We start from the raw sequence: 27,881 nt of genomic DNA on the forward strand, positions 1-27,881 counted from the left end.
ATTTCAGCTTTTGGAGTAATTCTGGTATGTTTTTCTACATCATGCTAGTGGCAGAAGATTGTGCTCCTTCAACTTCTGGCATGGACAGCTGAGGAATATAAAGCCTGATGGTGGCAAGGGGTGAAAATTTCCTGTTTTCCACTATTTACCTCACCAGTCTCAGACTTAGCAATGGATATTCTTCCTGATGAGGAGAGCTCTATGAACCCAACTACGAATTCCCTAATACAAATAAATCATGAGAGAAGACTCTACAGAAATGTTTACGGAGCTGGAGAGATTAATATATCACATCTCTTTAACTTGACTGTGGACTCTGAAAACCTAACCAATCTTTCTTGTGAAAGCAACGTGAGTCCATCGTGCCACCCTTCCCTGTTTCAGCTTTCACAGAAAAACTGGCCAGCTTTGCTGACAGTGATAGTGATTGTTTTAACCATTGCTGGAAATATTCTTGTCATCATGGCTGTGTCACTGGAGAAAAAACTACAGAACGCCACTAACTATTTTCTAATGTCACTCGCAATAGCTGATATGCTGCTGGGTTTCCTTGTCATGCCTGTGTCAATGTTAACCATACTTTATGGTGAGTATTAGCTGTGTAACCTACTGCACGTTTTGAGAAGCTTTAAACATTGCATGCACATGTTGTTATTACTTCATTCTCTCACAACAAAATACTGTAATCACTCCATAAAAGCTGAAATATATGTAATTAGTTAATGAATGCAAGAATAGGTGAAGTATTTGTATCTTTTCCTACTTTATATTTCTAGTTACAGGCATTTTAAAGACAGTCCAGAACATTAGTTTATTACTCAGATGTTCTTCTATTCTTTTAGTTTTAACCCTAGCTCATAATTTTCAATATTCCTAATGAGAATGTGGGTTCCTGCCAGTTACTTTGCTCTGCAAATATGCACAGAAGCACTAATAACTAGCTTTAGATTCAAAGTAGGCAACCCCTTCAATTTGTTTAAATGAAGTAATACAAATGTAAATAATTCTCTTAACACCAACATCCTGCTTAGACATTTACTTAGCAGCAAATGCTGGAATAAATATTGTAGGAGTTTAAAAAATGGATGGGAATTAATTCTGTCTAATTTTTAGTAACATTTACAACTGCAAAGCTATGATTTCTTAAGAGAAGTTATTTAAGAATTAAGTGAATAATGACTCACAGTTCATACCCTTGCAGGTGATTAATAGCAGATCTTCCTTCTCATTTTCACCAAAATTACTTGCAGCAGAGCTCACACAGAGAAAAGCAGCAGCTTATGTGTTCAGTGCCAACACTGCCAGGCTGTTATAATCCCTAAACTTAGAGAAACGAGTTTTCCAGTGCCACAACTGAATTGCTACAGTTCAAGGAGAAGCCAGACAACACCAGGAGGAAAGTGAGGTTGTTTACAAAGCTTTCTATTGCCTCACGGTTTTGGAACTAACAGTCCACACATGAGCCTGTGACTTGAGAGATTTCATCCAGAAAACTGGAAGTTTATTTCCCAGTTTCAGTATTCCTACACAGATTGCCCTCAGTAGCATTTGCAAACTGCATTTTGCATTAGTGATTCAAAATTGTTGCGATTTATTGTATGACTGATGCATTTATCTTTGTTGGGAAAAACTGCATAAAACAGAGCTGCGGGAGCAGAAATCGTCCGATGTGTGAGATGAGCAAACCTTTTAAAATCCTCTGTGATTCCCTGCGACATGCAACAGGGACTCCTGCTGGCCAAGCTCTGTGCCGTGGAAAAGATCCCCCAAAATCCGCGGCTAGGAAGTGATTCAGGTCGGGAAGCAGGATTTCCTGCACACGGTGAAGATGAAACTGTTGTGGAGTAATGCTGCTTTCCCCTCTTTTGCAATCACTGGTGTGGAGGAGCGGCAGGCACCTAAAGCCGTGGGGGAGGGGGTGTGTTATCTTTGCTTTTTCCCTTTCAAGGTCAAGCAGAAGAGGTCTATGCAGGGTAACTTGGGGTGAGAAATCATCTGGTGGTGCACGCAGGTACCAGAAGAATCACCTCATCACATTGCACCATCAACCTCCAAGGATAACCAGAGGTGGCACAGAGTGAAACCTCCCTTTACACAGGACCATTTGCTCAACCTCAGCCACCCAGCCTCAGCCAGGTCACTTATGTTGACAGCCCAAACTGGGGGTCTTTGCACATACCTTGCTCTGATGAGGCACCTCCAAGGCAGCGAAACGAAGGTGCTCCACCACCCATTCTCCAGCCCATTGAAGGGTGATTGTAACTGTTTTTCTCAGAATCACAGAATCCCAAGGGTTGGAAGGGACCTCAAAAGATCATCTAGTCCAACCCCCCTGCAAGAGCAGGGTAACCTAGAGTACATCACACAGGAACTTGTCCAGGCAGGCCTTGAATAGAGAGATTATTGAAGAGAGATTATTTTCTTCTTGAGAGCTTTACAGCTGTTGTGGGCAATTCCTGTTCATCTGCCCAGCTACATCAGCCATGTGCCTGTCCCAGCCTGCAACCTTTGGGCCAGGAAGAAGGCTTCTCCATCCACTCAGCACCAGCATCCTTTGCTGGAAAAAGACACTCAGCACATGCTACCAAGCTGGATGTGTCAACAGAGCAGAAAACTCACAAAGATGAACAACAGTGCTGGTTCCCACCCAAAAACACATAGGCTGCTGGATTCCTGTTCTGCTGCCTCAGAGGCTCATCCCACATTGTGGAGAGGCAGCAACAGCATGGAGCAGCTATTAGGATTATTGGCAGATGATGCATAACCCCTTGCTATAGTGGAAGGACCAGTCATTTCAGAGGACTCCTGTCCACCCCAGTTCTGATGATGTGCTTTGCATAAAGTTCTCAGATGATGTGCTTTGCATAAAGCAGACAGTTGCTCCTCAGCAATTGCCCATGCCTACAGACTCTCTTCTTTCCTCATAGCAGTTCCTTAGCCTTTCACTCAAAACAGTTTTCTTGCACTTCCTGTTACCAACAGAGCAGCAGCCCAGACATCTTGACCAGCTTGGCTGGTTTGCCTCCTCACTTGAAAGGCCTTGTGAGAAAACATTTCTCGTCTCCTGGCTGCTATCTCGCTGCATCAGGAAGAAAATCTTATCTCATCCTAGGGACTACCTGCCCTCCCTATCAGTCTCTCAATGTGAAAATGAAGAGGTGCACAAACATCACTTCCTTATCCCTTGGATGTTACTGCCTCATATGAGCTCCTGGACTGCATGAGGTCCCGTGGACCATATGAAATCATGGAACTTGACCTGCCTACCCAATCTTTAAATTGCAGCCAGTTTTATTTTGTCTTCTTTCCCCATGGGTATATTAAGGGGTGAATTTGACAGTGGCCAAAGCATGGCACAAGGCAGAGGTGCCCTGTGCCATGCTCCACATAAAAAGTCCACATAATGTGTGCCACATAAAATGGGTGCTGTGTTACCCCTGCTCCATCCATGTTTAAAGCAAGGACAAGACATCTAGAAGGATATGACAGATTTGGTCCCAAAGGCCACTGAAGCAAAAGAACAGATGCACGTTGTCAAGTGTAAAAATACTTCATCGCTTTTCCCTGTGAAAACTGTCCTGTCCTGACAGAGAAAAGACATGCCCCTGAAAGCCAGCCTCCACATAACACAATCCAGAGACCAGATTCCCCACTGGAAGATCAGAAAACAAGATAAAACATACCCATAAATATTGTATGGCTTGTCAAGGTCAGTTCATATTACAGCAAGTCCAAGAGCACCAAGAAATAGGTCTCCTCAGTGCTTACTGAGACTAAATTTAATTAGGCACAGGCCTAGCTCCTCTGCCTTTTCTTCTGTTCCTGATATTGCAAATCTTGTACTGCATCTCCAAAGGGGTCAGGCAGTCCCAAAAATACTTGTGTGTTCTCGTAATACCAGGTTTGGCATTGCCCAATGCTGCACAGTCATGGACAGCTTGAGTAATATACTCTAAATTAAATCACCACAAGATAAGGACACGTATAACTGTAAAACTTGCTCCAAGGAGAGTTCTTACCCATTCCCTGAAGGACTATGAAGGTCCTGGAGGGCTTTGTTTAGCCTGGGTCTGCTGCTAGCAACTTGTGTAGTGAATAGCGTGTGAGCTTCCACAGCTTTCCAAAAGCTCCAAGCTGGAAGAGGTTACAAGCACTCAGAGGTACTGGCTCAGAATCACCAACAATCATCCGAATCCCCGAAGAGGAAGTCAAATGAGCAAACAACATTCAGTGAGGATAAATGCAAAAATAACAACTTAGGAAAACGATAGCAAACCAACTACAGCTGGGGAAATTTGCCCAGCCTTCAGGAATGCTGAACAGGATCATAAGCTAAGCATGCATCAGTAGTATGATATTTTTATACAAAAGGCACTCATCATTCCAGGTTTTGTAAGTAAGAACATTCCCTACAAGACCTGTGAAGTAATCTTGTATTTCACTTCGCAGCTGTGAGGCCTTTGCAAGAGTATCGAGACCTGTTTTGGTCACTGAATGATAAGCAAGATATGGATAAATTAAATAGATTCCAGGGCAGAGAAACAAGAAGCACAAAAGTTTTAAAAGCGCTGTCTGTAAGCAAAAGATAAAGGAATTGGCTTTGCTTAGTCTGTATGAGTTAAAAACTCAAACAACTAGGCAAGACACGATAGCCATCTTCCAATAGTTTCTGGAAAGGAGAGCCATCAATTATTCTTCATGGAAAGAACAAGGATAAGGGGGAGGCTTAATTTGCAGCAAGGAAGATAGATGTTGGATATTGGTAAACATTAATGAGTTTGCTTTGGATTGGTCTGTCTGGAGGAGTCTATCAATATTCATTGATAGAGAGCATGTCCTTATTCAAGTATGTGGTAGTTGCCTAAAAACAGGAGAGATAAATATCACTGGTATATGACAAAATACATTTCTTTCTTCAGCTGCCACTAAATTTAAAGTTTCAGGTTCAGAATTTAGGCAGCTGTGCATATCAGCAGGTGTTAATAATGCAGTAATTACATGGATAAAAAGTCCTAAAAACAAATTTGAGAACTTACAGAACTTACAGGTTTACAGTTGCAAAATTGCTTCTCTTTCCATAGATTTGCTGCCAGAGATGGTTAACTAGAAGCTTAGATGCCAGAGATGGATCAAGCACTAGTGTTATGCAAATAGAATTAAAAAGAAACAAACTTACACTGCCTGTAGCCTGGGAAAGGAGGAGAGTTAATCCTAAAACCTACGGAGTTAGAAGGTTGCAAGCAAATAAAAAAGGCATCTTAAAACAGTGTCAGGCAGCTTCTATTGAACGCATCATTTACTACTATCTCCTCCTAGAAGGATACATGCAATAAGACATATGTGTCACAGCAAAAGATGTATACCACATTCTTAGCTCGTGTCAACTTTCTCTTGTGCAGGATACACATGGCCTCTGCCTACAAAGCTCTGTGCTATCTGGATCTACTTGGACGTACTTTTCTCCACTGCCTCCATCATGCACCTCTGTGCCATCTCACTGGATCGCTATATTGCCATTCGAAACCCCATCCATCACAGCCGGTTTAACTCAAGAACTAAGGCTTTTGCAAAAATAATTGCTGTTTGGACCATATCAGTTGGTAAGTGAGGCAATATTTCAGCATGTAATTGCAGATTTCTGGCCTTTGAGAGGATGTGACATATACGCTGCAATCTAAAACTGTATTCTCTGCCTGCAATATTTTGCGTGCCACAATCTAAGTGCTGTAACGTAGTAATTATGCAATGGAAATCAACAGTTGGACATGGAGGAGAATATTTATTAGTGATAGGACTACTGAGTTCAGGTTTGTTGCAAAGATGTGTTTATTTCCCATACTGATCATCACCTTAACATCTAAAAAGAAAACAATTATCTCAGCTTTAAAAAAATATTTTCCTGGTTTATGTAAGTCTGTTGTTCCCAATTTCTCATAGTTTCCTTAGACATGTTTCTTAAGGGCAGATCTTTTCTGCCTTTCTTGGTGTGTATGATGGGGTATTTATATATCCTGTTTAGCAGTCAATAGACACTCTGTGTACACTGTAAATAAGAGGAGTTTCTCCACAGGACAGTTCAGAGTTACAGCCTAAAATAGTTGCCCTGAATGATTCACTGGATAAATCTCTTTTTTGCACTAGCAAAATCCAGAGGCTCAAAACTAGGCATAGGAATGTCGCTGATTCATTCCCACGGTGACAGCACCCTGGGTCCAGAGCAGTCTCACGGCACCAGGAATTTCCTGCCTCCCTCCCTCTCTCCCCCCTCCCCAGCACTGGCATCTCACTTATTCAGAAGTAGGAAAAAATCACTCTTTTGCTGAGTGTTGCCTGCAATTAAAGGTAATTAGCCGCTTCCCTGGCTAATACACATTATTTCAAGTGGTAACTGTAATCCATTACTGTTCTTCTGAGGGGAAAGAGGAGATGATGCCTAACACTTCTGCCTGCCTATGTCTCTGTATTGTCTCCTGGCCTTCCACTTGATCCTGACTCACAGGCTGAGAAAAAAACAGTCTAAGATTATTATGACTTTAAATAGCTGTATCTTCTGCCGCACAGCAAGAAATAGTGGGAGCCCTCTCACAACAAGAGGACAGTTCTGCATCCTCTAAGACCTGGTGAGGTTCAGCAGGATCACATGTGGCCCTGGGGTACATTCAGCTGATCAGATATAGATGTCTAGCACAGGCCGTGTGAACTCCACCCTAAAAATACCTATCTTTCAACTAAAAAGGAAGGCTAAAGCAACTCAGATGTGAATGTATTCATTTAAATTAGATGAATCATACCTTATATGTCTACCGTCACATTTTCATCAATCCACTAGAAAACTCTGTCCAGTTTTTCCAACTTTGGACACTGCTAAGTGCAAGTATTTTCAGTGCATTCTCCATCTAACATAAAAAGGGCAAGTATTCCTTTAATTTGTACACACTGTGCTTTTCTGTATTTGTGTGTGGTGCCTGTGGTTAGTGTGTGTTGAACTACTGTTCTTTAAACACAACTAAATTCACAGAATGACCATCCGAGGGGCAAACCAGTGATCCATGCCACTCAGCATCGTTCCTCAGATAAGGGCTCACTGCTAGAGCATCTGAATTAGCTCACTATAGAAATGAATCCAGAAAAAAAATATTATTTAAGCCCTATTAGTTACAGCATGGATTATGTCCTGTAGCAGGAGGATTTAGTTCTTTGATATCTTGCTATTAAATTTCAGAAGTTAGGACTATTCTTTGCAGTAGTAACTAATAACAACTTGCCTTTTGTAAAAACACTTTTTCTGTTCTCTGGAGAATTTTCTTATAACAGTGATCAGATGAACTGCAGATGTTATTTGTTATCACTATGGCAAGTGATAGGAACATGGTCCCTATTTATATAACTCTGAAAAATATAGTTCCTTATTTTATTGAAAAGCACTGATGTGTGTCATGACTTAAGAGGACAGAGCCCCGCTCCACTGCAGCTGAAGAAGGACACATGTAAGAGAACATTGGATAGGGAAAATAAGTGGGCTGATAGGGTAAACTCCATCTCATTCACACATCAACTGTCATCCAAACAGTGAGCAGGTAAACAGACATAAATGAATGCAGGCAAGCACACTGAGATGTGCAGGAATGAAGTGGTGCTGGGCTGGTTTGCTAGTCCCATGGAAGCAAGGGGAATGGGGAGAAAAGCTGAAAGAAGATGGGTCAGTTCCCAGCCTGGGAGCTGCATCTTGAAAGCAAATGTGATGTGCTCCAGAGGACAAATAGGGAAGCAAACGCACAGCAAGCTGTAAGGAAGCTGCTGAGCTAGTCACAGCCAGGCTGAATTGAATTTACACCATGGAATATTGCTATACTAATAAAATAAAGAAAAATACCAGTATTATAAGGAACCTTGATAGATACCAGATCACCCACGCAACTTGCTGTCAGTCAGTCTTCAACCCTGTCCTGATCTCCTACCATCCGACTCAGAATAGGCAGGAAATGGTTTATGAAAAGTGAGGTGTTTTCTATGACATTTATAAATAGGAAATGTTTTCTGAGCTGAGAGGTGCTCTGTGTATCATTTACCAGTCTCCAGGCTCTCAACGCTACTTAGAGTGGCAGGGGTATAAATTATTTAACTCTTTGCATTTTCCCATAGCTATAGCTGGCGCGGGCAGAGCCAGTGTCTGGCACAACACTCTCCACAGCACACATCGTGGCTGCCATCTCATTGACAAATTCAGAGAGGGGAATTGTTTGTTAAGGTTTTGCCTTCCAGCATCAGTTAGATAGCCTTTGGCTTCCCCTTGCTCCTGCAGTCTGCAGCTGAGCTGGTACCCTGTCAACTGTCATGGTGTATGAGATGGAGGGTAAAAAGCAAGAGAAAGAAAGGAAGGACATTATGTTGCCCTATGTAGAGGCTTATTTTAACAGGTGGAGAGGGGGGAACCTTCTGATCAGAGACCCTCAATAGCTCCCTCAGTGTCAAAGTCCTTAGTCCATCCTCTTATATAGCCCCCTTCAATGATTGTTTTACCAGCCTGAATCCAAATCTATTTAGGCTCTGCACAGCAGTATCCCATGCTGTCATGGTTTAATCCCAAACAGCAACTAAGTATCCCATATTTGCTCACTCACTCAACTACCCCATCCCTGTGGGATGGAGAGGAGAATTGGAAAAGGTAAAACCTGTTGGTTGAGATAAGAGCAATTTAATATTTGAAATAAATTTAATAAGAATAAGGACAAGAAAATAAGGATAAGAATAAAGAGAGGAATAAAAAACAAGATAAAAAAGCCAAGTGATGCACAAGAATTTGTTCTCCACCCCACTGACTAAAGTCCATCTCATGCCTGAATAGTGATCGGCTCCTCATGGCCCTCACCCCAGCAGTGTGCCCAGGCAGCCAAGAAGGCCAACGGTATCCTGGCCTGTGATACAGGATACAGTAGTGTGGCCAGCAGGGCCAGAGCAGGGATCATTCACCTGTACTGGCACTGGTGAGGCTACACCTCGAATCCTGTGTTCAGTTCTGGGCCCCTCACTACAAGAGAGACATTGAGGTGCTGGAGAGGGTCCAGAGAAGGGCAACGAAGCTGGTGAAGGGTCTGGAGAGCAAGTCTGATGAGGAACGGCTGAAGGAACTGGGGCTGTTTGATCTGGAGAAGAGAAGGCTCAGGGGGGACCTTATCGCTCTTTATAACTGCCTGAAAGGAGGATTGAGCTTGGAGCTGGATGGTCTCTTATCCCACGTAACAAGCAACAGAAAAAGAGGAAACAGCCTCAAGCTGCACCAGGGGAGGTTTAGACTGGATATTGGGAAAAATTTATTCACTGAAAGGGTGCTCAGGCATTGGAACAAGCTGCCCAGGGGAGTGGTAGAGTTACTGCCCCTGAAAGTGCTCAAAAACTGTGTAGATGAGGCACTTAGTGATATGGTTTAGTGGTGGACTTGGCAGCCCTGGGGTAGCAGTTGGGTTTGATGATCTTAAAGGTCTTTTCCAATCTATTTGATTCTACAATTCTACCCCCCCCCCCCCCCCCCCCCTTATATATTGAGCATGATGTTCTATACTATGGAATATCCCTTTGGCCCACTTGGGTCAGCTGTCCTGGCTGTCCTCCCTCCCAGCTTCCTGTGCCCCTCCTCACTGGCAGAGGATGAGAGACTGAAAAGTCCTTGGTCAGAGTAAACACTGCTTAGTAACAACTAAAACATTGGTGTGTTATCAGCATTATTTCCATATTAAATCCAAAACACAGCACTGTGCCAGCTACCAAGAAGTAAATTAACTCTGTCCCAGATGAAACCAGGACATGTGCCCAGGTCATCTTTTACTTTTCTCTGAATCTTTTCTAGTGCTTCTACATACACAGGTGGCCAGACCACAACATTCAGGAGATGGACACACCATGAACTCATGTGGTGTGGTAATATTTTCTGCTTTGTTATAAATTCCCACTTTAATAAATCCTACCTTTTTTTTAGTCTTTCAGATCATCCCTGCACACTGAGCTCAAGGATGCTCAGCTCAGTGACTCCAAAATCAAGGAATCATAGAATGATTTGGGTTGGAAGTGACCTTTAAAGACCACCTAGTTCCAATGACCTTGCAATGGGCAAGGAATGTTTCACTGGCTCAAGTTGCTCAAAGCCCCATTCTACATGATATAGAACATTTCCAGTGGTGGGGCATCCACAAGTTCTCTGGGTAAACTGTGCCAATGTCTTACCACCCTCACTGAAAAAAACTTTCTTCCTTCTGTCCAACCTAAATCTACCCTCTTTCAGTTGAAGATCATTTTCCTTTGTCCTGTCACTACAGGACTTGATAAAAATTCCCTCTCCATCTTTCTTATAAACCCCTTTTATATATTGGAAGGCCACAGTAAACTCTCCCAGAGCCTTCTCTTCTCCAGACTGAGCAACCCCCAATTCCGTCAGCCTTTCTTCATAGGACAGGTGCTCCAGGCCTCTGACAATTTTTGTGGCACTCCTCTCTTTCCTGAGTAATGACAAACAGTTTTGCATTCCTAAATAGGGTAACCTCCCCCCAGCACTGTACAATTTCATCTGCTACTTGCTATCAATTAGCTGAGATTTATGAGGACCTTTTGCAATTCTGTACAGCCAACAGTCATGTGTTGCCAGCACATTTTATTCAGTGCTAGTGTCCAAGCAAAAAGGTCATGAATGAACTAAACAGCGCTGATGAACACAGAGGGCTGTGGGACACTTCCTTCTACTGCCCTCACTATAGAAACGAACTCTTTAATCGTACCTTTTGTTTTCTGTCTTTTACCCCATTCTTTTACTTCAAGAGGATCTTTCCTCTTCTGCTATTGAGCTTTAATTTCCTGTAAAACAGTGTTGTCAGAGCTTTCTGGAAATCCAGGAACACTTTATCAGCTGTATTACCCCTACCCACCTGCTCACTGACTCCTGCAAATACTTATAGCTGATTTGTGGGACATACAGAAGTTCTCTACATGTTTCCCAATCTACCATGTCTCTTTCATTATGACTTTTAATTTACCTTAATTTACCTAAGTAATAATACTTTCATTCACTAAATTTGTAGTTTTCTTTTATTCACAAAGTTCACAAATTTATTCAGTGAATTTGATAAAAAAAACCAGTCAATCAGTGGTTTTCCTTCTGTTGACTTCACTGACATATATAGTATTTAAAAAACAACATAAACCCCCCACAGATAATTTGTTTTACTTCATTTCTGAAATATTGACTTTCTTGGTTAAAAAAAAAACAAAACCAAACCAAACAAAACCCCTTGTATTACAACATTTGTTTTTGCATTCACTGGAAGAAGAGCATTTAGCCAGCAGCCTTTCTTTCACCAGACCATGTAATGCCACAGGCAATTGGTTTAAAATGGATTCTAATTGCTGTAACAGATCCTAATCGTGTCTTTAATTCTTAAATCATCCAGTACCCAGAGTGACTAGATAATTAGATTATTTGTAGCTGTTGAAGGCAAAAGCCCATTAAACTCGCAAAATTATTCCATTTGTTTTAAAGCACAGAGGTCGTTACTGAAAACAGGTGTAAAAAGCCTATGCATTTCCCATTTCCTCTTCCTAGAAAAAATAAAGTTGAATTTTGAATAGTCTTGCATTGGAATGTATAGAAATGTATCCAGCCTATGCTGAAAAATAAGGGTAAATCACCTCTGAGTGCTAAGTTGGCCTGAGAAACCTACTGCTCTGCAAGTGGCCAAGAATACACCATTCTCTCTTTTAAAAATCCTTGAAAGTGCCGCATAAAATAATTATGAATGTTAAGCCCCTATACCTATCAATCCTCAGTCCTTACTTTTCTCTATTCCTCTGTTAATGGTCCAAGTAATATGAAGTTTGAGGAAGCCCATATCCTCTTAGCTGAGTTTTCTCTTCTTATCATTTCTCACTCAGCCTGCACATCTGTTCACTGCCTTCAGGCAGTCTCTGCTCTCCCCAGTCACTAACTTAGATTTATTCAGTATTTTTCATGCAGAAAAGAAGTCCAGGTGGAACTGGATGAAGCTGGTGAAATACCTCCCACCACATAACTCTTTAAAATGTCTCTATTGCTTTTGAGGCTTCAAAAATTCAGAAATACTGCAGCATGTGAAGCAACATTCTTCAGAGTGCAGGATGTGAAAAGCTACCTCCAGGTGTACAAAACAAGCTCACTGTAACTGAGCCCTCGATAACTTGGCATTGCGAAGCTTTATGGTGAAACAGAGGCTCACAGGCAGCCTGCAGTTTCTCTGCATGACCACTTGCTGTCCTACAGAGTACAAAGGGGCAGGGAAGCAGTTAGGACTGGTAGAGTTCAACTACAGTTGTCTCTGGATTGTGGTTTATTGACAGCTCTGGCCTCCTTCAGCTCACTCCTCCTACTGCCAAGGCCAGCTTTCATTTGAAAGTCCCTTTACTGTTTTCAAAAGGCACAAATTGCCAAGGGGCAGCAGTATGGGAATCCCTGCTCTGGATCCATCTCATCCTACATTTCTTTGAGATGACATACTTATAATTTGCTAGTTCATTCAAGTCTAATTTAGGTATGGCTTGGCATAGGAAAAGACCACTTGTTATACTGTGGAATATACTGCCAAAATACATAAAGTTGCAATTAATTACACACAGCACTGTACTCCAACAATACAGATTTAAAGTTGAGCACCTAAATTTGGAAGTGCTGGAGCTAAACTTGAAATATCTGCTACACCACTCACTTTACCATGTAGTCATTTGCTTCACTTCAATTTCTTTTTTTAAAAACCTGGCTTTGCATTCTTAATGATATTTATAACAATTTTCTTAGTTAACATTCCCTTTTTTTTTAATCATACTTATGAGATATGTCCCAAGAGTGAACGAACTGGGGGATTTCACAGGCAAGCATTGTAGGTTTTTGTGTTTGGGCAATCCCCTGGGACCTTTTCCATTTGTGGATGTTGATGCCACGATAAAAATAAAATTCCATAACTGTGTTGTCAGAAACTGTGTCACAACATATAGATAAATTTGCATTAGCTATAACAAAGGGCCATGGAACAACCTTTCATAAAAGTATGAGAGCTTCATCCCCACCTCACAGATGCAGGATCTCCATTGTTTTATTGTACAGAGACACAATGCATGAGGCTCAGTAGTCAACAATTATGCCAGTACAAAGTTCATTGCCATACTAACAACACTGCCAGCAGCAACAACTAATGACTAAAGAAGAAATTAATGCATAGGTTGTCCAAGGGAAGTTAACATTCAGTGCTGTGACGCACGTTTCTAAGTTGGCTAGCACATGTATTTTGATTATGAAAGATTGCTTAAGATGGTTCCAAGAAAGAGACATAAATATCATATTTACTTTCCTCACTGCTGCAAATTATTCCTGTAATTCCCATATAACAGAATCCTCTGGCTGATTTGTTCTTCCAAGAAGAGTGAACACATTGTCATCCACCGGACCAACACCTTACCACACATACCTCCCTCTCCTAACTGTGAAGCCTAAAACAGCTTGCATTTTGAACTTGTGTGTTGTTTACATTACCTGACAAAGAGGTGTTATTAACTTTACACTTTTCTTTACAAGAAAATGCTTAAAGGAATAGTAATTATTGAACTGCTCTATAAATTCTCCAAATCTAGAAATATGGGTATAAAGAAACAACATTAAAAAATTCCATAAGGCCACATTTCCAAACCAGAGACATTGAACAACGTAGCCTACCTCTGGATGGGGAACAATATATTCTAACAGTACATATGTATTGTCAAATGAAGAATAATAATTGTGTATACATTTACCATTTCCTTTGTGTAATTACCTGATTATCAGAAGGAGATGAAGGCTTTGCCTATTAAAAAGGCTCACCCATTCTGCGAGCACCTCTTTTGCAAGAAATACTCTGCTTTATGGGTAAACACCAAAATGAGTGGACACAACATTAATGTGTGGCTTTTCTTTCTGCTTTGGTTTCATTTTTAAGGGCAAGTTTTAAACAATAAATCTGTATTTTTAGTAGCGGGGCTATGTGGAAAGACCTTGGTTAGTCAAGGTGCTGATGATAGAATTTGTTCATTGTATACTTTTTTTGGCTTTTGGTTTTAACTTTGCTTTGAAGACCATATTCCTCCTGAATCTAATGGCGAAAAAGCATTAGGTGCAATTGGACCAGGCTGGTCTTATTAGCAGGATTGTTTGAATGAATAAGTAACTGTTCATGATCAACCAGTCTCTCTTTGTAAGATACATCAGAGTAAATGGAATGTTTCAAGAAAAAGGCAGTAACAGTACAGTGCCTATTAGAAGTTATTTCTCCTTCCCCTAAATGCTATATTTTAAGCCAGTCATGTACCCAGCACAGCATGCAATACATAAAAGGGTCCAGAATGGATTCCCTGTCCAGAGGTGAAAGGATGACTCTAGATCCTACCATAGAATGCCCTTTTCTGCAGAAAGTGCCATGTGAAGTGCTGCAAAATGCAGGAAGTTCACAGGCTCACTCTGATCTTTACCCAGTAGGTCTCTAGAACTGTACATGCTCAAAAGAGGATCCTATATTGACCAAGAAATTATCTGAGCATCTCTGATCAGAGAAACTGATTTCTGCATAGCAAAAGCTATATGCAGTATAAATGAGCAGAAATGAAGTGAAGTGAACAAGGAATTGTGTTGGGATTTAGAAACTCTTTCATTTGTACACTGTAATTGAATTTAATCACCTCCTAAATTAAAAAAGTGTTGATAAAGTAGCACAGTATCACATAAAGGAAAATGTCAAAAACAAAGACATTTTCATTCTTTTTAAAATTTTGCAGAGCAATTTTACAGCTTCTTTTATGTATTTTAAAGAACTAAATTTTATTGAAGCCAGATTTTGCATTTTATAATGTTAAGAAAGAAAAATGCATCATAGAAATCTGCTTTTAAATTAAAACCTTAGCAGGATTAGCAGGATCATTACAAACTATCACACTCAGGCTTCAATTAACTTTCCCAATGTATTTCCTGGCCCATGTCATTGGATTCATTTCTAAGCAGAAACCCAGCTAATAAGTCTGGGGTTTTGTCAGAGCTGAGACAACATATTCCTAATTACCTAGAACAAATTTAGAAATACCTGTCACCTAATTTTTCCTATGATGTCCTCCAGGCTCATTGATGGAAAACAGACTGTCAAACTCCTATGACATCCTGAAAGCAAGCTGAGGCATCGTGATAAGGGCTCTCTTTTCTGGCTGATCAAAACTGGAGCTGTTTATTTCACAGTATTCAGCCCTGTGTTTATGATGCAAGTAAATCACAACCACTGGGAAGACCTGTTTCCATCTGGTAGAATATAACTTTTATTATGATTTCATATTTAGTCTGAGTTTTGAAATGTCAAGTTGACCACTATTGCTGGGATCACTGTCTGAGATGAACTGTGAGTATCCTGAGATACTGTGTCTCAGGTGCACTGAGTGAACAGCATAACTTTTTCTTTATAAGCATAAAAATGACCAAAAGTTTTAGGTCAAATGTTCCCAGGCTAAAACCAGTGCTGCATACCACTGTAGGAGGTACCCCCAGCATTCAGAGTAGCTGTTTCTTGTTGCTAGGGCAGTTCATGTGTTTATTTTTCATTTTCAAGGTGGCTTCTGACATTTAGCAGAAAGAAAAGCCTAAGGATTATGCTGTAGCACCTTCCTAGACACTTTTTCACCTCTTCTTCAACCCTGTCTTCTTCTAAAAGTGACCAGGGCACTGATTTAACAGAAGAGCAGTTCAGTCAGGGTGAAGGGCATTACCCACTGGTTGGTCAGGGAAGCATAAAGCACAGGATCCTGAATAATAATGTTCAGACCAAAGCAGGTCTCTAACCTGCTTCTCACCTGGTTTTCCTTCAAAATTATCCATTGCATCAGAACATCTACCCCAGTAACTCTCCATCCATTTGTGCGGTTTCCTTGTGTAACTAGTAAGAAGCAGACCATTTGCTTTAACAGCAGACTCTGCAAGCGAGCACAAAAGGAGGCATGGAGAGACAAGACAAGGGTCTGGATTAAAGTGGGATCTGGTCTGAGGTCTAGAAAATCAGGAGGAATTACAGTTTTGGTTGTCTGTGCACTGCAGACTCAGTGCAGAATTGTTGCTAAAACATAATAATAATTAAACAACTTATCTGATGGTTACATTCAGTCTCCTTTCAAACTACACAATGAAGACAAGCAGCACTGCTGGAGCAATCTCAGAGAAATACCAACAGAAATCACTGTTCAGTTTAGTGGAGGATTAAGGCAGAGTTAAGTAAATTATCAGCATTCAACAAATCACATCAAGCAATAATTAAAAGCCTAGAGGTATAAAAACTGGGATAGCAGAGGTTCTTGTGACTTAGATTGCTTCAGGAGCCATCACATTAGTTGCATATGATAATGGAATATCTAAGACTTTCCCATAATTTCTAGCTTATTACTATTTTCTTCCTTTTTTTTTTAAGCATTGCTGTGTATGAGGCATGTATAGCACATAATAAGTTAGCCCTGAGGAGCCTTCAGGAGCTAGAAAGGCAGACTGATGATGTGATTTGGGAAGATCTAGTTACAAATGTATGGTCTTTCTTTCTTTCTTTCTCAAAGTGCAATTATCCCCAGATCTACTCTCCTAGGGGCCTTAACAGTGAACACTGTGAAGCCATCTGACATGGAATACAAAAAGATCCTCTGTGCTAAACAAGAGGAATATCACGAGTGGTTTGAGTTGATCCCTCTTAGAGGGACTTTTCTTTTTTAAAGTAACGCGTTTACCTAAGCCAGTGACAACCATAAATTTGTAACTCCTTTCGAGTAGAAATTAAACCATTGCTACAGGGAACTTAAAAACAGCAATGCAATCTAAACAACATTAACTGAGAACACAGAAAGGAAAACGAGTGTTTCACCTGCTTTTCTGCAGTTTGCTGAGCCACAGAAGCAGCAGGTTTGTCCATCCATGAGCTTTAAATGTGAATGAGTAGCACCTCGTCCCTCTGCACAGAGCTAGGCTGGAGACCTCGGGCACCTCCTGCAATTTTTCAGACTAAATACTCAGCTCTTTATCATAAGGTCAGTCACTTCTAATCACTTGTAATCACCATGGATAAAGTGGTTACACAGCTGTCACCAGCATACATCCCCTGAAGGAGAACATTAAGCCCAGCTCCCTCCTGACTCCCAGTGGATGGCAGGATTGTAGCTGCTGTCTGGTTACCTTGGACTTTGGCTCTGCTCAGCCAGCATCCCCCAGGCAAGCTGCTTCCTTGGCTTCCTGTTCATGTTTAGCCAGACACTGCCTTACTCTCTACTCTTTCCCGACTCAGGGACAGTGATAACTCTCAATCTCACCAAAGATCAGGCTGAGAATAAATTGGTACATAGAAGACACCCGTGCATTCCACTCCTTGTCATATTTCATACTCTTAGATTTGAAAATGCACCTCAGGTTGCAGGCAAGTCTCCCTGACCTTATCTCCTCTGGGCATATCCCCACGAGAATGTTACAGGAATAGCTGGCTTGAGGGAGGGCTACTGAGAAGGAGAAACCTCTTGCCAGATGCAAATCTAACGTAGCCCAGATCACAGCAGAAGACGATATGACATCAGTACAGATCACTGCTATGGAGTGGGGTTTGCCCTTCCCTCTGTGTACCCTCAGCATTGCTATTCTGATGTTAGCTGTCCATGTGCTCTCAGCATCATCTGGAAACCATGGGACTGAGCTAGGCAAAGGAGGAGCAATTCCATTTCAGATGTGGCATGACAATGTGGTGAAAAAAACACCACTGAATCACTCCCATTAACATTTCTTTGTCCCATCTCTAAGGATGGACTAAACTTTCACATGGGGAACACGATGGTACTTTCTCAGGTGGACAAGTTTGCTGTACATGGCACAATGACATGCTCTTGCCTGGAGATCAGGTTGACTGGATTCCTCTGGACTGGTAAAGAGGAAAAGAATTTTAGTCTCTCCCTGTTATTAGCTTTTAACTTCCTGGATATCTTGGAGCTAAACAGCTCTGTCTGGCCTTCTGCTGCAAAAATAAGCACAGATACCTTCTTGCCTCCCTCTTCCTCATTCTAGATGTGCTTATAATGACTTCTATTTGCACAGTAATCTACACAAGGTGAAGAGATTTACATTCTGTGCAAAAGCTGACACATTGAGTTTAGTGCTGGGATCTTTTGACATCGTTCTCCAGGCTTAACATCAGTAAAATATTCAGAATCAGACCACGAGGTCTAACAAAGCACAATAAAAGGGAGATCACTGCATCCATGTAAGTCCTGTGAAAGAATCTGGCATTTGATACACATTATTTCATTCTTTAGCCATATTTTACAAAAAGTTATTTACTGTGCAGTTTGGTATCTCTTCATTAAGAAAAGCTCTGTGCCTCAGCATTATACAAATGCTACAGTAAACAAGCAGCTGGAACACAAATATGCACCACATGAAAGAAAATTTCTGTATAAATTGATGAAGCCTTTCAAATTTCTGAGGTTTCCACTGATCAAGAATCATCATTATATTCTTTCTAGTTGCTGGCTGTAGAGGTGAAGGTTTTAACTGTGGTGGTTCTTTACAGCAAGTCACCAGTATGCTAACTCCAAGCAGAAAGACTTTTACTCCACAAAGACAGAAGCACTGCAGAGCTGCAGTTAAAATGAGGCCACATGCAGTCAAGGGGCAAGGAGGTCATTACCTGGGAATAACTACAAGCACATTAGGAAATAACTAAAAAAAAAAATTTAACAGCCAACCATATCCTGGGCTGCATCAAAAGGAGCATGACCAGCAGGTCGAAGGAGGTGATCCTGCCCCTCTACTCTGCTCTCATGAGACCTCACTTGGAGTATTGTGTGCAGTTCTGGTGTTCTCAACATAAAAAGGACATGGAACTGTTAGAACAAGTCCAGAGGAGGGCCATGAGGCTGATCAGGGGACTGGAGCACCTCCCATATGAAGACAGGCTGAGAAAGTTGGGTCTGTTGAGGCTGGAGCAGAGAAGGCTGCATGGAGACCTCATAGCAGCCTTCCAGGTATCTGAATGGGGCCTACAGGGATGCTGGAGAGGGACTATTCATTACGGACTGTAGTGACAGGACAAGGGGTAATGGATTCAAACTTGAACAGAGGAAGTTTATATTGGATATAGGGAAGAAGTTATTTACTGTGAGTGTGGTGAGGCACTGGAATGGGTTACCCAAAGAAGTTGTGAATGCTCCATCCCTGGTGGTGTTCAAGTCCAGGTTGTACAGAGCCTTGGTTTAGTGTGAGGTGTCCCTGCCCATGGCAGGGGGGTTGGAACTAGATGATCTTAAGGTCCTTTCCAACCCTAATTATTCTATGATTCTATGAATATTCAAATGAGATACCAAGACTAGCTTTGGGAAGTGTGACTTCTTTCCTGCTTATGAAAGACCAGACCTGGCAGCACATCTTTGTCCATCTATTTCTTAACCCCTTGGAGGCCTTCACTCTGCCCACTACAGTTAGCAGAAGGTGAAAGCAGCCTGTTCAAACCTGTGCTGGCACTAAGAGGGATTGATTGCAATAGCAATATTCTCTGTTTCAGTTTGCTGCCTACATGAATGGCATCATCTGAAATCCCCAGTCCCTAAATCCTTTTCCAAATTAAATTTCTTCAGGACATTTATAAATTTTTCTTTCTTTTTTTCCTAGCTATTTGATAAGTGTAGACATCTATATGTTTCTGTTAGTCCCTTTAGTGGGTAGTCATGCTACACAGAGGGATAACAATTTGAGATAGCTGTGAGAAGCCACTAAACACCTTGGCAGAAGCCTTTGCCCAAACCAAAGATAACGCCACTAGCTGAAATGCAAATATAGTGTTAGTGGTGAGGCTCTATTGGAAATTGCTATGCAAAATGTTGTGTCTTCCTCAAATACTCAGAATGATTGGAAAATTGAACAAGGAAAAAAGAAGGACAAGACATGAAGGGCAAAGAACTGCTGTAAACAGACCTGCAGCACTGCTAAGAAAGGGTATTTGAGGTGTGTATAGGCAGGAATAGCACTTGAAGCCAAGAGCAAAGAAACAGATTGCTACTGTTGGATTCTTACTGCCTTGAGGAAATAGGACTGCATGCACATTTTGTAAGTGAACAGGATTATACCAAAGGAATAAGTGACTCCATCAGCAGTTTCCTCTCTCAGCCCACTCTGGAGCCCTGCGTTTCTAAGTAGTTGGGTCAAAAAGGGCATCTGTCCTTTGTTTCTTGCTCTGTCTTTCCTGTAATGTTCTTCTAATTCTATTTAATTTAATTTATTATCACAGTCCTGCAAATTAATTTAAAGAGACATCTCTGTTCTTGTAAGAAACAGGCTTTGGGACTTAGTACATAAATGAGAAACGTATCTGTAAGATGGACTCTTCTGATTTTATTTTTCTAAATTGAAAAAGATGATTTATAGAATTATACTATTATAAATTATCATTTACAATAATTTTCTCACATAAGAATAATTGAATTATATGTTTCCTTAGAGATTTTCTGAGCTGCCAAGAACAAAGCCATTTCAAAATTTATAGAATAATCCAAGTATTACCTCGCACTCCCTAAGTGAATTTAAATATAAAGTTGTTTGCATTAAATAGAACATATGTAACCAAATAAAATGTTCTGAGGGAAAGATACAGAAAACCAGCTCTTTGTGTGCCCTCCCTCAAATAAAAATCTAAATTTGGTGTATAGGTAGTAATAAAGGAAATAGCTAGACCTGCTCTGACTCTAGTCCTGTGAAGATGGCCTCTTGGGATGCAGAAAGGAGACAATGCTCCAGCAGCACTGTGACTCACTTAGCTCTCGAGGAAATCCATCTGAAAGCAGATGTTATTTGGGGATTTGTGAGAAAAAGCTCCTGACCCACTCCTGTCTCCACTAACAACTCTTGTACCAAGAGCTAGGGAAGAGGTTTGTTCTTGTCTCACATGCGAAGAGAAATTCTAGACTAGGAATTTGGGGACACTGCCATGCTGACTAGGAAAGGCAGAAGTTTTTTCACATTTATGCAAAACAGATGTAGCCTCAGATGGTGATTGATGGGTCAGAGGGGATGTTGAAAACCTCTGATCCACCCAGAGCTTTTCAACATCCCCTCTCCCCAGTTGGAAATCTCTGCTTCTGCACTGCTACCCATCAGCAAACTGCATAACGTTGCTATTCGCAATGTGGCTGGCACTATCTGTGCAACAGCAAAATTGTAACAGCAGAATGTTTGTCATGACTGGAAATGGGTCAGTTAGGAAATAACATTTTCAGGTGCATGTAGAAATCAGATAAGTGCTTTCAGGTCTGGGAAAATGGTGACTCCCATAATGATGAATGCCACATGCCAAGCAGAGACATAGAGCCAGACTGAATGGGTATTCTGCAGATTAAGTGAAAGCCCATAAGTAGCTGTCACTAAACTCCAGCTTCTGATATAATGGCCAGACACGTCTGCATCCTTGATACCCAGAGGAGGACATGGTCCATGGTTCCCCCACAAGTGACTTTGTGTGGTTCATGTTCCTAGAGCAAGCAAACATCCACACAGGGCAACATGGTAGCCCAAAGGAATAAATAGTATTTTGTGTGATTATTTCAGTCCAAAATAGTCAAAATAATGTGATGTCCATGTTTCACCTCCAAACAGAATTTTTTATGCAACATGATACAGAGATTATTATAGTCATATATGTGTACGACTCTTTGTTTGAATGTGTAGATGTACCAAAGGAGAATATTGTCTAAATACAGAAAGGCACCAGACACCAGGAATGTGCTTTTCTGAAGAAATCAGACAATATTACCACACTGAAGGAGAGACTGGCCTTCTCCAAGCAGCAATCCTCTCAGATGTCCCCAGTGCCACAGCACATCTCTGTGCAGTGGCCCATGATCTAGCCTATAACATGACTATGTCTGAACCAATGTGGCTTCTAAAACTTGAGCTGGGGAAGTTTTCTTCTTTTTCAGGTGAAAGTGAAGTGAATTTTGTTGGTAAACTGTCATGACATTTCTAAAAGGTATTTTCTATCCCTTGGACTTTTATTAAGGTATACAGTAATGTATTCAAATGGATTGAAATGGATATATGTGACGTGAAAGCTTTTGACAGTCTCTGCTTGAAAGACACTTCACAGAAGGAACTTCGACTTTATCAGTTGACTCTCCCCTCCTCCTCTTCACCTTGCATAGCCCAAGTGTGCCACTCTGCATGGCATATTGTAAATTCTGGCTTTAATTTATTGATAAACTCAGCAGCATAAGGAAGCTGCAAAACCAGTTCACCTGTCCAGTTAAAGTGGTTTTATGGTCCCTGTATATGTCTGAAGATTTGCAAGCCAGCAATGTGTGCCACTAAATCAAACTTTATCAGTTTTACCAGGCTTTTTGAGAGAACAAGAAGGATGCTATCGCTTTACTTCTTAACCTTTGGTGTTTTCAAGAGCCTGTTGTCATTCTCAAGTTGTGCTCAAATGCTTAAGGTTTAATGCAGGATTTATTACTCATCTTTATTGTCTGGGTTCTGTTTTGTGGTTTATTAAAGTCCATAGAGTTTGAAACAGCCACCTGTCTATAAATCAAGCTATATAAATAAACCACCTTCTGCCAGAGGAACATAATATTTAGGGTTTGTCCACAAGGGAAAATGTCCTGAAATGAGTGGGAATGTCTATGGGAAACACAGTGCCTAATGTACCTCCAGTGTTTGAATGAATGCTCCCATTCTGTGCTGAGTGCTTCCTCGTGCCTCAGCTTAGTTTGATTTGGAAGCAGAGTAAGATAAACCATAAAAAAGCACTCAGGGTATATCAAGACTTTTTCCAGACTGACCTTGAGCCAGGGATGTGGAATGGGCAGAGTGCAGAATAGCTCTTCTGTTACAGCCCTGCTGGGTTATTTCCTACAGATCTACTGTTTGCACACAGCTCATTTCCCAAATACCTGCTCATCCCTAGCTGATAGCTCTTTGTGATCGTTTCTTGTGAAGCTCTTGATATTTGAATAAACAGGCACAGCCTTTTGCCTTCTTAAACGTCCACAGTCACCAAGAGCAGAGAGTTGGAAAGCAGAGACAATAAAACAGCAAGAAATTATACATCTGAATCATCAAGGAGAAATCACTCAGCTTCAGCCTTTAAAGAATGAATTCAGTCAGCTGCAATAATGCTAATACAGCATAGACCATAACTTTTTGTTATGTGTCTCTAGGACAAGCTTGATCTTGACCAAACCTGAGTGATGTGTGGGTGACATTCTTGGCCATGTGTGATGCTTCCTAAAAACCCCATCAAAACAATGGACATGGGTTGCACATGCAAGCTCCTTTATTCACAGTTTAAACATGACTGCCTTTGGTCCTTGTGTCCTCTCAGGGATTTACTGTCCTCAAGCTACAGAAGCCAGAAGCTACCTTTTGAAGGTACCTACCTGTTGAAGAGGCACAAACTCTATTCCTTCAGGAAGGGGAGCAATAGGTTTAGTCCCTCTAGCATCATCTGTGAGATCCTCTACATCAGCTGAACTGGGGTGCACACAAAAAGCACATTACAGCTGTCAGTGTTCTCTGCTACCAAACCTGGTACCTCTGGTATTTTCAAACTGTGCACAGGCAAGTAACCCGTGGCTGCAGGGGAAAGATGCATTGAACAGTCATTCAGAAAAACTCACATGAGTAGCAGTGTCTGCCATAGCTCTGCTGTGGATGGCACTTTTGCCCTTGGTAAATGAATGACAAAGAAACATGGAGACTCCAGCTACAAGCTGAAATTCATTTCCATTTTTTAAAGCCAGCAATCTGGATTTAGATGCCAGGCTTCAAAAGCTGCTAACAACAAAACAAAGCAGGTGGGGAACTGCTGCCCTTTGTAATTCAGGTGACTTTCGCTTTTTACTTGAAAAGGATTGCAATTAGACAAAAATATTCCTCTTTCTAATGCTGCTGCTTCTCCTCCCATGCCTCCTGATGTGGCTGAATCATAAGGTCTGTAGTAATGAAAGGCATCTTTTTACTCTGTCACTACCATTGTTTATTTTATCTCTGCAGCTCACGCTAGGTCTTTGAATTAAAAGAAAAACCAGCCCTGCTGTTATCAGTACAGGGCAGACCCATATGGGAAACTTGTGGTATTGCTCTGAGTAGTGTTGTGCCTTCATGCAGCTGAAGTGTAATGCTGGGAGGTGTTGGGTGCCTTCAGTATCATTCAGCTAATTCAAAAAAGAAAGGAAAGGAACTTCAAAGCATTCCCCATTTCCCTGGAGGTGTTTTGCACCCCAGATTATTCAGCTGTGGCTGGGCAATGTGGCTCTGATAGGTGACCTCTCTCTCTCTCTGTGCCATCAGTCAGACTGACTCGGGCCTTTTTAGGCAGCAGCTTTCCTGAAGTCACTGAAAGTTTCCATGAGCCTGACCCACACACACACGGCATGAGTCTGCATCTCACATACTGGGTTCTCATAGACAAGTTCAAGCCTTTAGGGCTTGTGCAGCAGAAACAGGGCAATACCACAAGCTCTCCACCAGCTTCTGCCCTGGGCAGATAAGAGCAGCACTTTTGTAAACCAGTCCAAGGCATTGCTATGACTCAGTTCAAAGCTGTGCAGATAAAATAAGCTACAGTGTTGTTAGGAAAATAAAGGGCAGTGGTGTTAGAAAAATAAAGAGCTTTGCATAAGCTCCAGAAGCACCAAAAAATGAATATTTGAAGAGAATAATATTTTAATATTATTATTATTACTGTTATTGTTTTGTACTGTGACCAGGCTCCATAGCCTCCCTCTAGGACTAGAGCTGTTACGTTGGGCACTAAAATGTGTGAAATGAAAACATAACCCTTAATTTTAGAGGGCTCCCTGCCTAAGAACAAGAGTGGGAAGAACAGAAAAGAAAGGAGACAGAGGGAGGTATGACTGAAATGTTGTTGTTGAGAGCATGAATTTCAGGACTCATCTGTGAACCAGTAAGGATATTCTTGGGTACACAAGAGACAAGGTAGGGCACCGCATCATCCTTACATCATGAGAAATTCTCCCCTCATTATTTTTTCCCATTCAGAAGCTAAACACAGCATCTGGGATTTCTGTTCAGAGATGTCAAGAGAGCTGAAGCTCTCGGGTTATGCTAGTTTTCCACAGGAGTCAGACTCCTAACAGCTTTTATCCCAACGGGGATGCATTATCACTTCCCTGCTTCACAATTTCAATTCTACTGTCTTCACATCATCCTTTTCACTGTGTGAACATTGCGTCTCTTGGAGAGACAGCATCCATCTGGGGGGAGGGAGGAAACAAATACTGAAAAAAACGCGAAATCAACAGCCAAAGAAACAGCAGCTGTTTGATTTTGCTCAGACACTAGCAGCATTTGCAGAAGTCTCTGAGGAAATGGCTGAGTGGGCTTGAATCAATCAGGACAGTCCAAGGAGAATGAACTTCATCACCTGGCCTTGCTGTTCATGACAGGGCAAGGACTCAGCACATGCTTCGGAGGAAGACAAAGTTTGCACACTTGCTGTTGCCTTTGCGGATGTGAAATGACCTTTGCATTCCCTCAGGGTGAACCACATCTCAGGCTGCCTCATATTGGTGTCCTTCAGTGCTTAATTTGTCTCCATTGTTCATCTGACCATTGCCATGGAAAGGGTTTTTTAGCATTTAGACTCTGTCAACTGTAATGAGATCACAGGGAGAAAAGAAAAAGACCTAGTGAAAGATTACTGTCAGACCTAGGACAAAAATTTACCTTCCTTACTAAAATCAGTATTGCACAGCCTTGTCAGAAAGCAGTGCCCAGAACACATTTAATCCCCTTATAACAAACAGCCCAAGACCACTCTTAAACCACCCCACAATGAAAGACATGGTATTGTCTTGATCAAAGTTGATAAAAGCCTTTGTTAATGTGGCAGGAACCAAGGAGCAAGTCTGGATATCATTACAGAGGGGACAAAATCCAGGAATATAAGGAGTTATGCTTTTGTTGCTACCAGGTGTCATGGAGCAGTTGGATGAAAGCAGATGTATTTACCCCTGGCTAAGGTTTCTTTGAAGGAGAGAGGGACTTTAGATTAGAGTAAGTGCAAAATCCCATGTAACTCCAGTGCTGCTCTCCCCCTGCCTTTCTCAGGGACCCTGTAAATATAGTGGTAGCACAAATGCCAGAGGCTAGCAGACCTGAAATTCAGGGTCTGCAAGACCAATGTTACACAAGATATCTTTTCTTAGTGTAGCTCCACCACAATGTCCCAAAAACAGGACTAGCATTGTGCTGCTGATGAAACATAAGATGCAGTATTTTTCCTTCCACTGTGTAAGTTCAGTTTGCTTTGGAATGTCTATCAACTGTGTCTCTATTAGTGTTCATTTGTGTCCTATATTTATTCCTTGAGAAATGATCTGTGTATAGGTAAAACTGTTTTGTTCATTTTTTCCTGGTGATTGGCAATGGTTATTTTTTATTATTGTGTTTAACCTTCTCTTTCTCTAATCTACCTTCAGGTATCTCCATGCCTGTACCTGTCTTTGGACTACAAGATGATTCCAAAGTGTTTAAGAAAGACAGCTGCCTACTTGCAGATGAGAATTTTGTCCTAATAGGCTCTTTTGTGGCATTCTTTATCCCTCTAACAATCATGGTGGTCACCTACTTTTTAACTATCAAGTTGCTGCAGAAGGAAGCTACACTATGCGTGAATGACATTGGCCCAAAGACCAAATTTGCTTCATTTAGCTTCCTCCCTCAGAGTTCTCTGTCCTCAGAGAAACTCTTTCAGCGATCTTTGAGCAGAGATGTGGGAACTTCTGGAAGAAGAACCATGCAATCCATCAGCAATGAGCAGAAGGCTTCCAAGGTTCTTGGCATTGTCTTCTTTCTGTTTGTTGTGATGTGGTGCCCATTTTTCATCACCAATGTGATGGCCGTAATTTGCAAGGAGTCGTGCGATCAAACAGTCGTTGGAGAACTACTTAATGTATTTGTTTGGATTGGCTACCTTTCTTCGGCTGTCAACCCACTCGTATATACATTGTTCAATAAAACCTACCGCTCAGCTTTCTCTCGTTACATTCAGTGTCGCTACAAGGAGGAGAAGAAACCCTTCCAGCTGATTTTAGTGAACACTATCCCAGCACTTGCATATAATTCCAGCCAGCTCCAGCTAGCAAAAATGAAGAGTTTGAAAAATGAGGCAAAAATGATGGCTAAGGACTATTCAATGGTCACGATAGGAATACCTCATTTGGATGGTACCTCCAAGGGAAGTATCAGCCCAGCAAACGAAAAGGTTAGCGGTGTGTGACAGTTGGCAGCTGCCATGACAACCACCATGCACACTCTGTGAGCTTCACCTGGCTGTGAGAAGCTCTAATAGCTGAGGAAAATCAGTCCTGTTCAAGAGACCCACCAAGAACATCACATACTCCTCACATTATCCTGTGTATGAAAAGCAGGGCTGAAATGGTATCAGATGTGCAATTTCTTTTCATACAGTACTTTGGCTGTTTTAAGCACAGGCTTTATTAAACTTATTTTTTTAATATTCTAAAGGATATATTTCTTAAAGAAAAAAAAAATGCAATTTCTTGTATTATAACATGGGCTGTGAAGAAAACCTAAGCTTTTCTTTTTGCAAATGAAAGCTACGCTGTCCTTTGATGTTCTCGCAGAGTAGGCTCCAGCTAGTTTGTGTTGCTACAATGGAACTTTGTTATCATTAAACGAATGAGCACTTTACAGAATTTTAAATAAAATTATAGTTAATTTGCTAATATATATTTAAAATAAATTTTGAAGTAGTAAAGAAAAAGTCTATTAAAATCTGTATAGATTAATGATATGAACATTTTGGTAACAG

The 27,881-nt window shown here is 41.3% G+C and overlaps 1 protein-coding gene across 1 annotated transcript; it reads left to right on the plus strand.

Annotated features, from left to right (window-relative positions):
- Positions 1–27,520, plus strand: HTR2A (5-hydroxytryptamine receptor 2A). The gene is made up of 3 exons (XM_005147668.3): positions 1–586; positions 5,400–5,600; positions 26,527–27,520. The coding sequence occupies exons 1-3, from the start codon at positions 172–174 to the stop codon at positions 27,324–27,326; spliced, it is 1,416 nt and encodes a 471-aa protein (XP_005147725.1). The 5' UTR covers positions 1–171; the 3' UTR covers positions 27,327–27,520.
- The last annotated feature ends 361 nt before the right edge of the window (positions 27,521–27,881 follow it).

Source organism: Melopsittacus undulatus, chromosome 2, assembly GCF_012275295.1.
Source record: "Melopsittacus undulatus isolate bMelUnd1 chromosome 2, bMelUnd1.mat.Z, whole genome shotgun sequence".
Classification (NCBI taxonomy): Eukaryota; Metazoa; Chordata; class Aves; order Psittaciformes; family Psittaculidae; genus Melopsittacus; species Melopsittacus undulatus.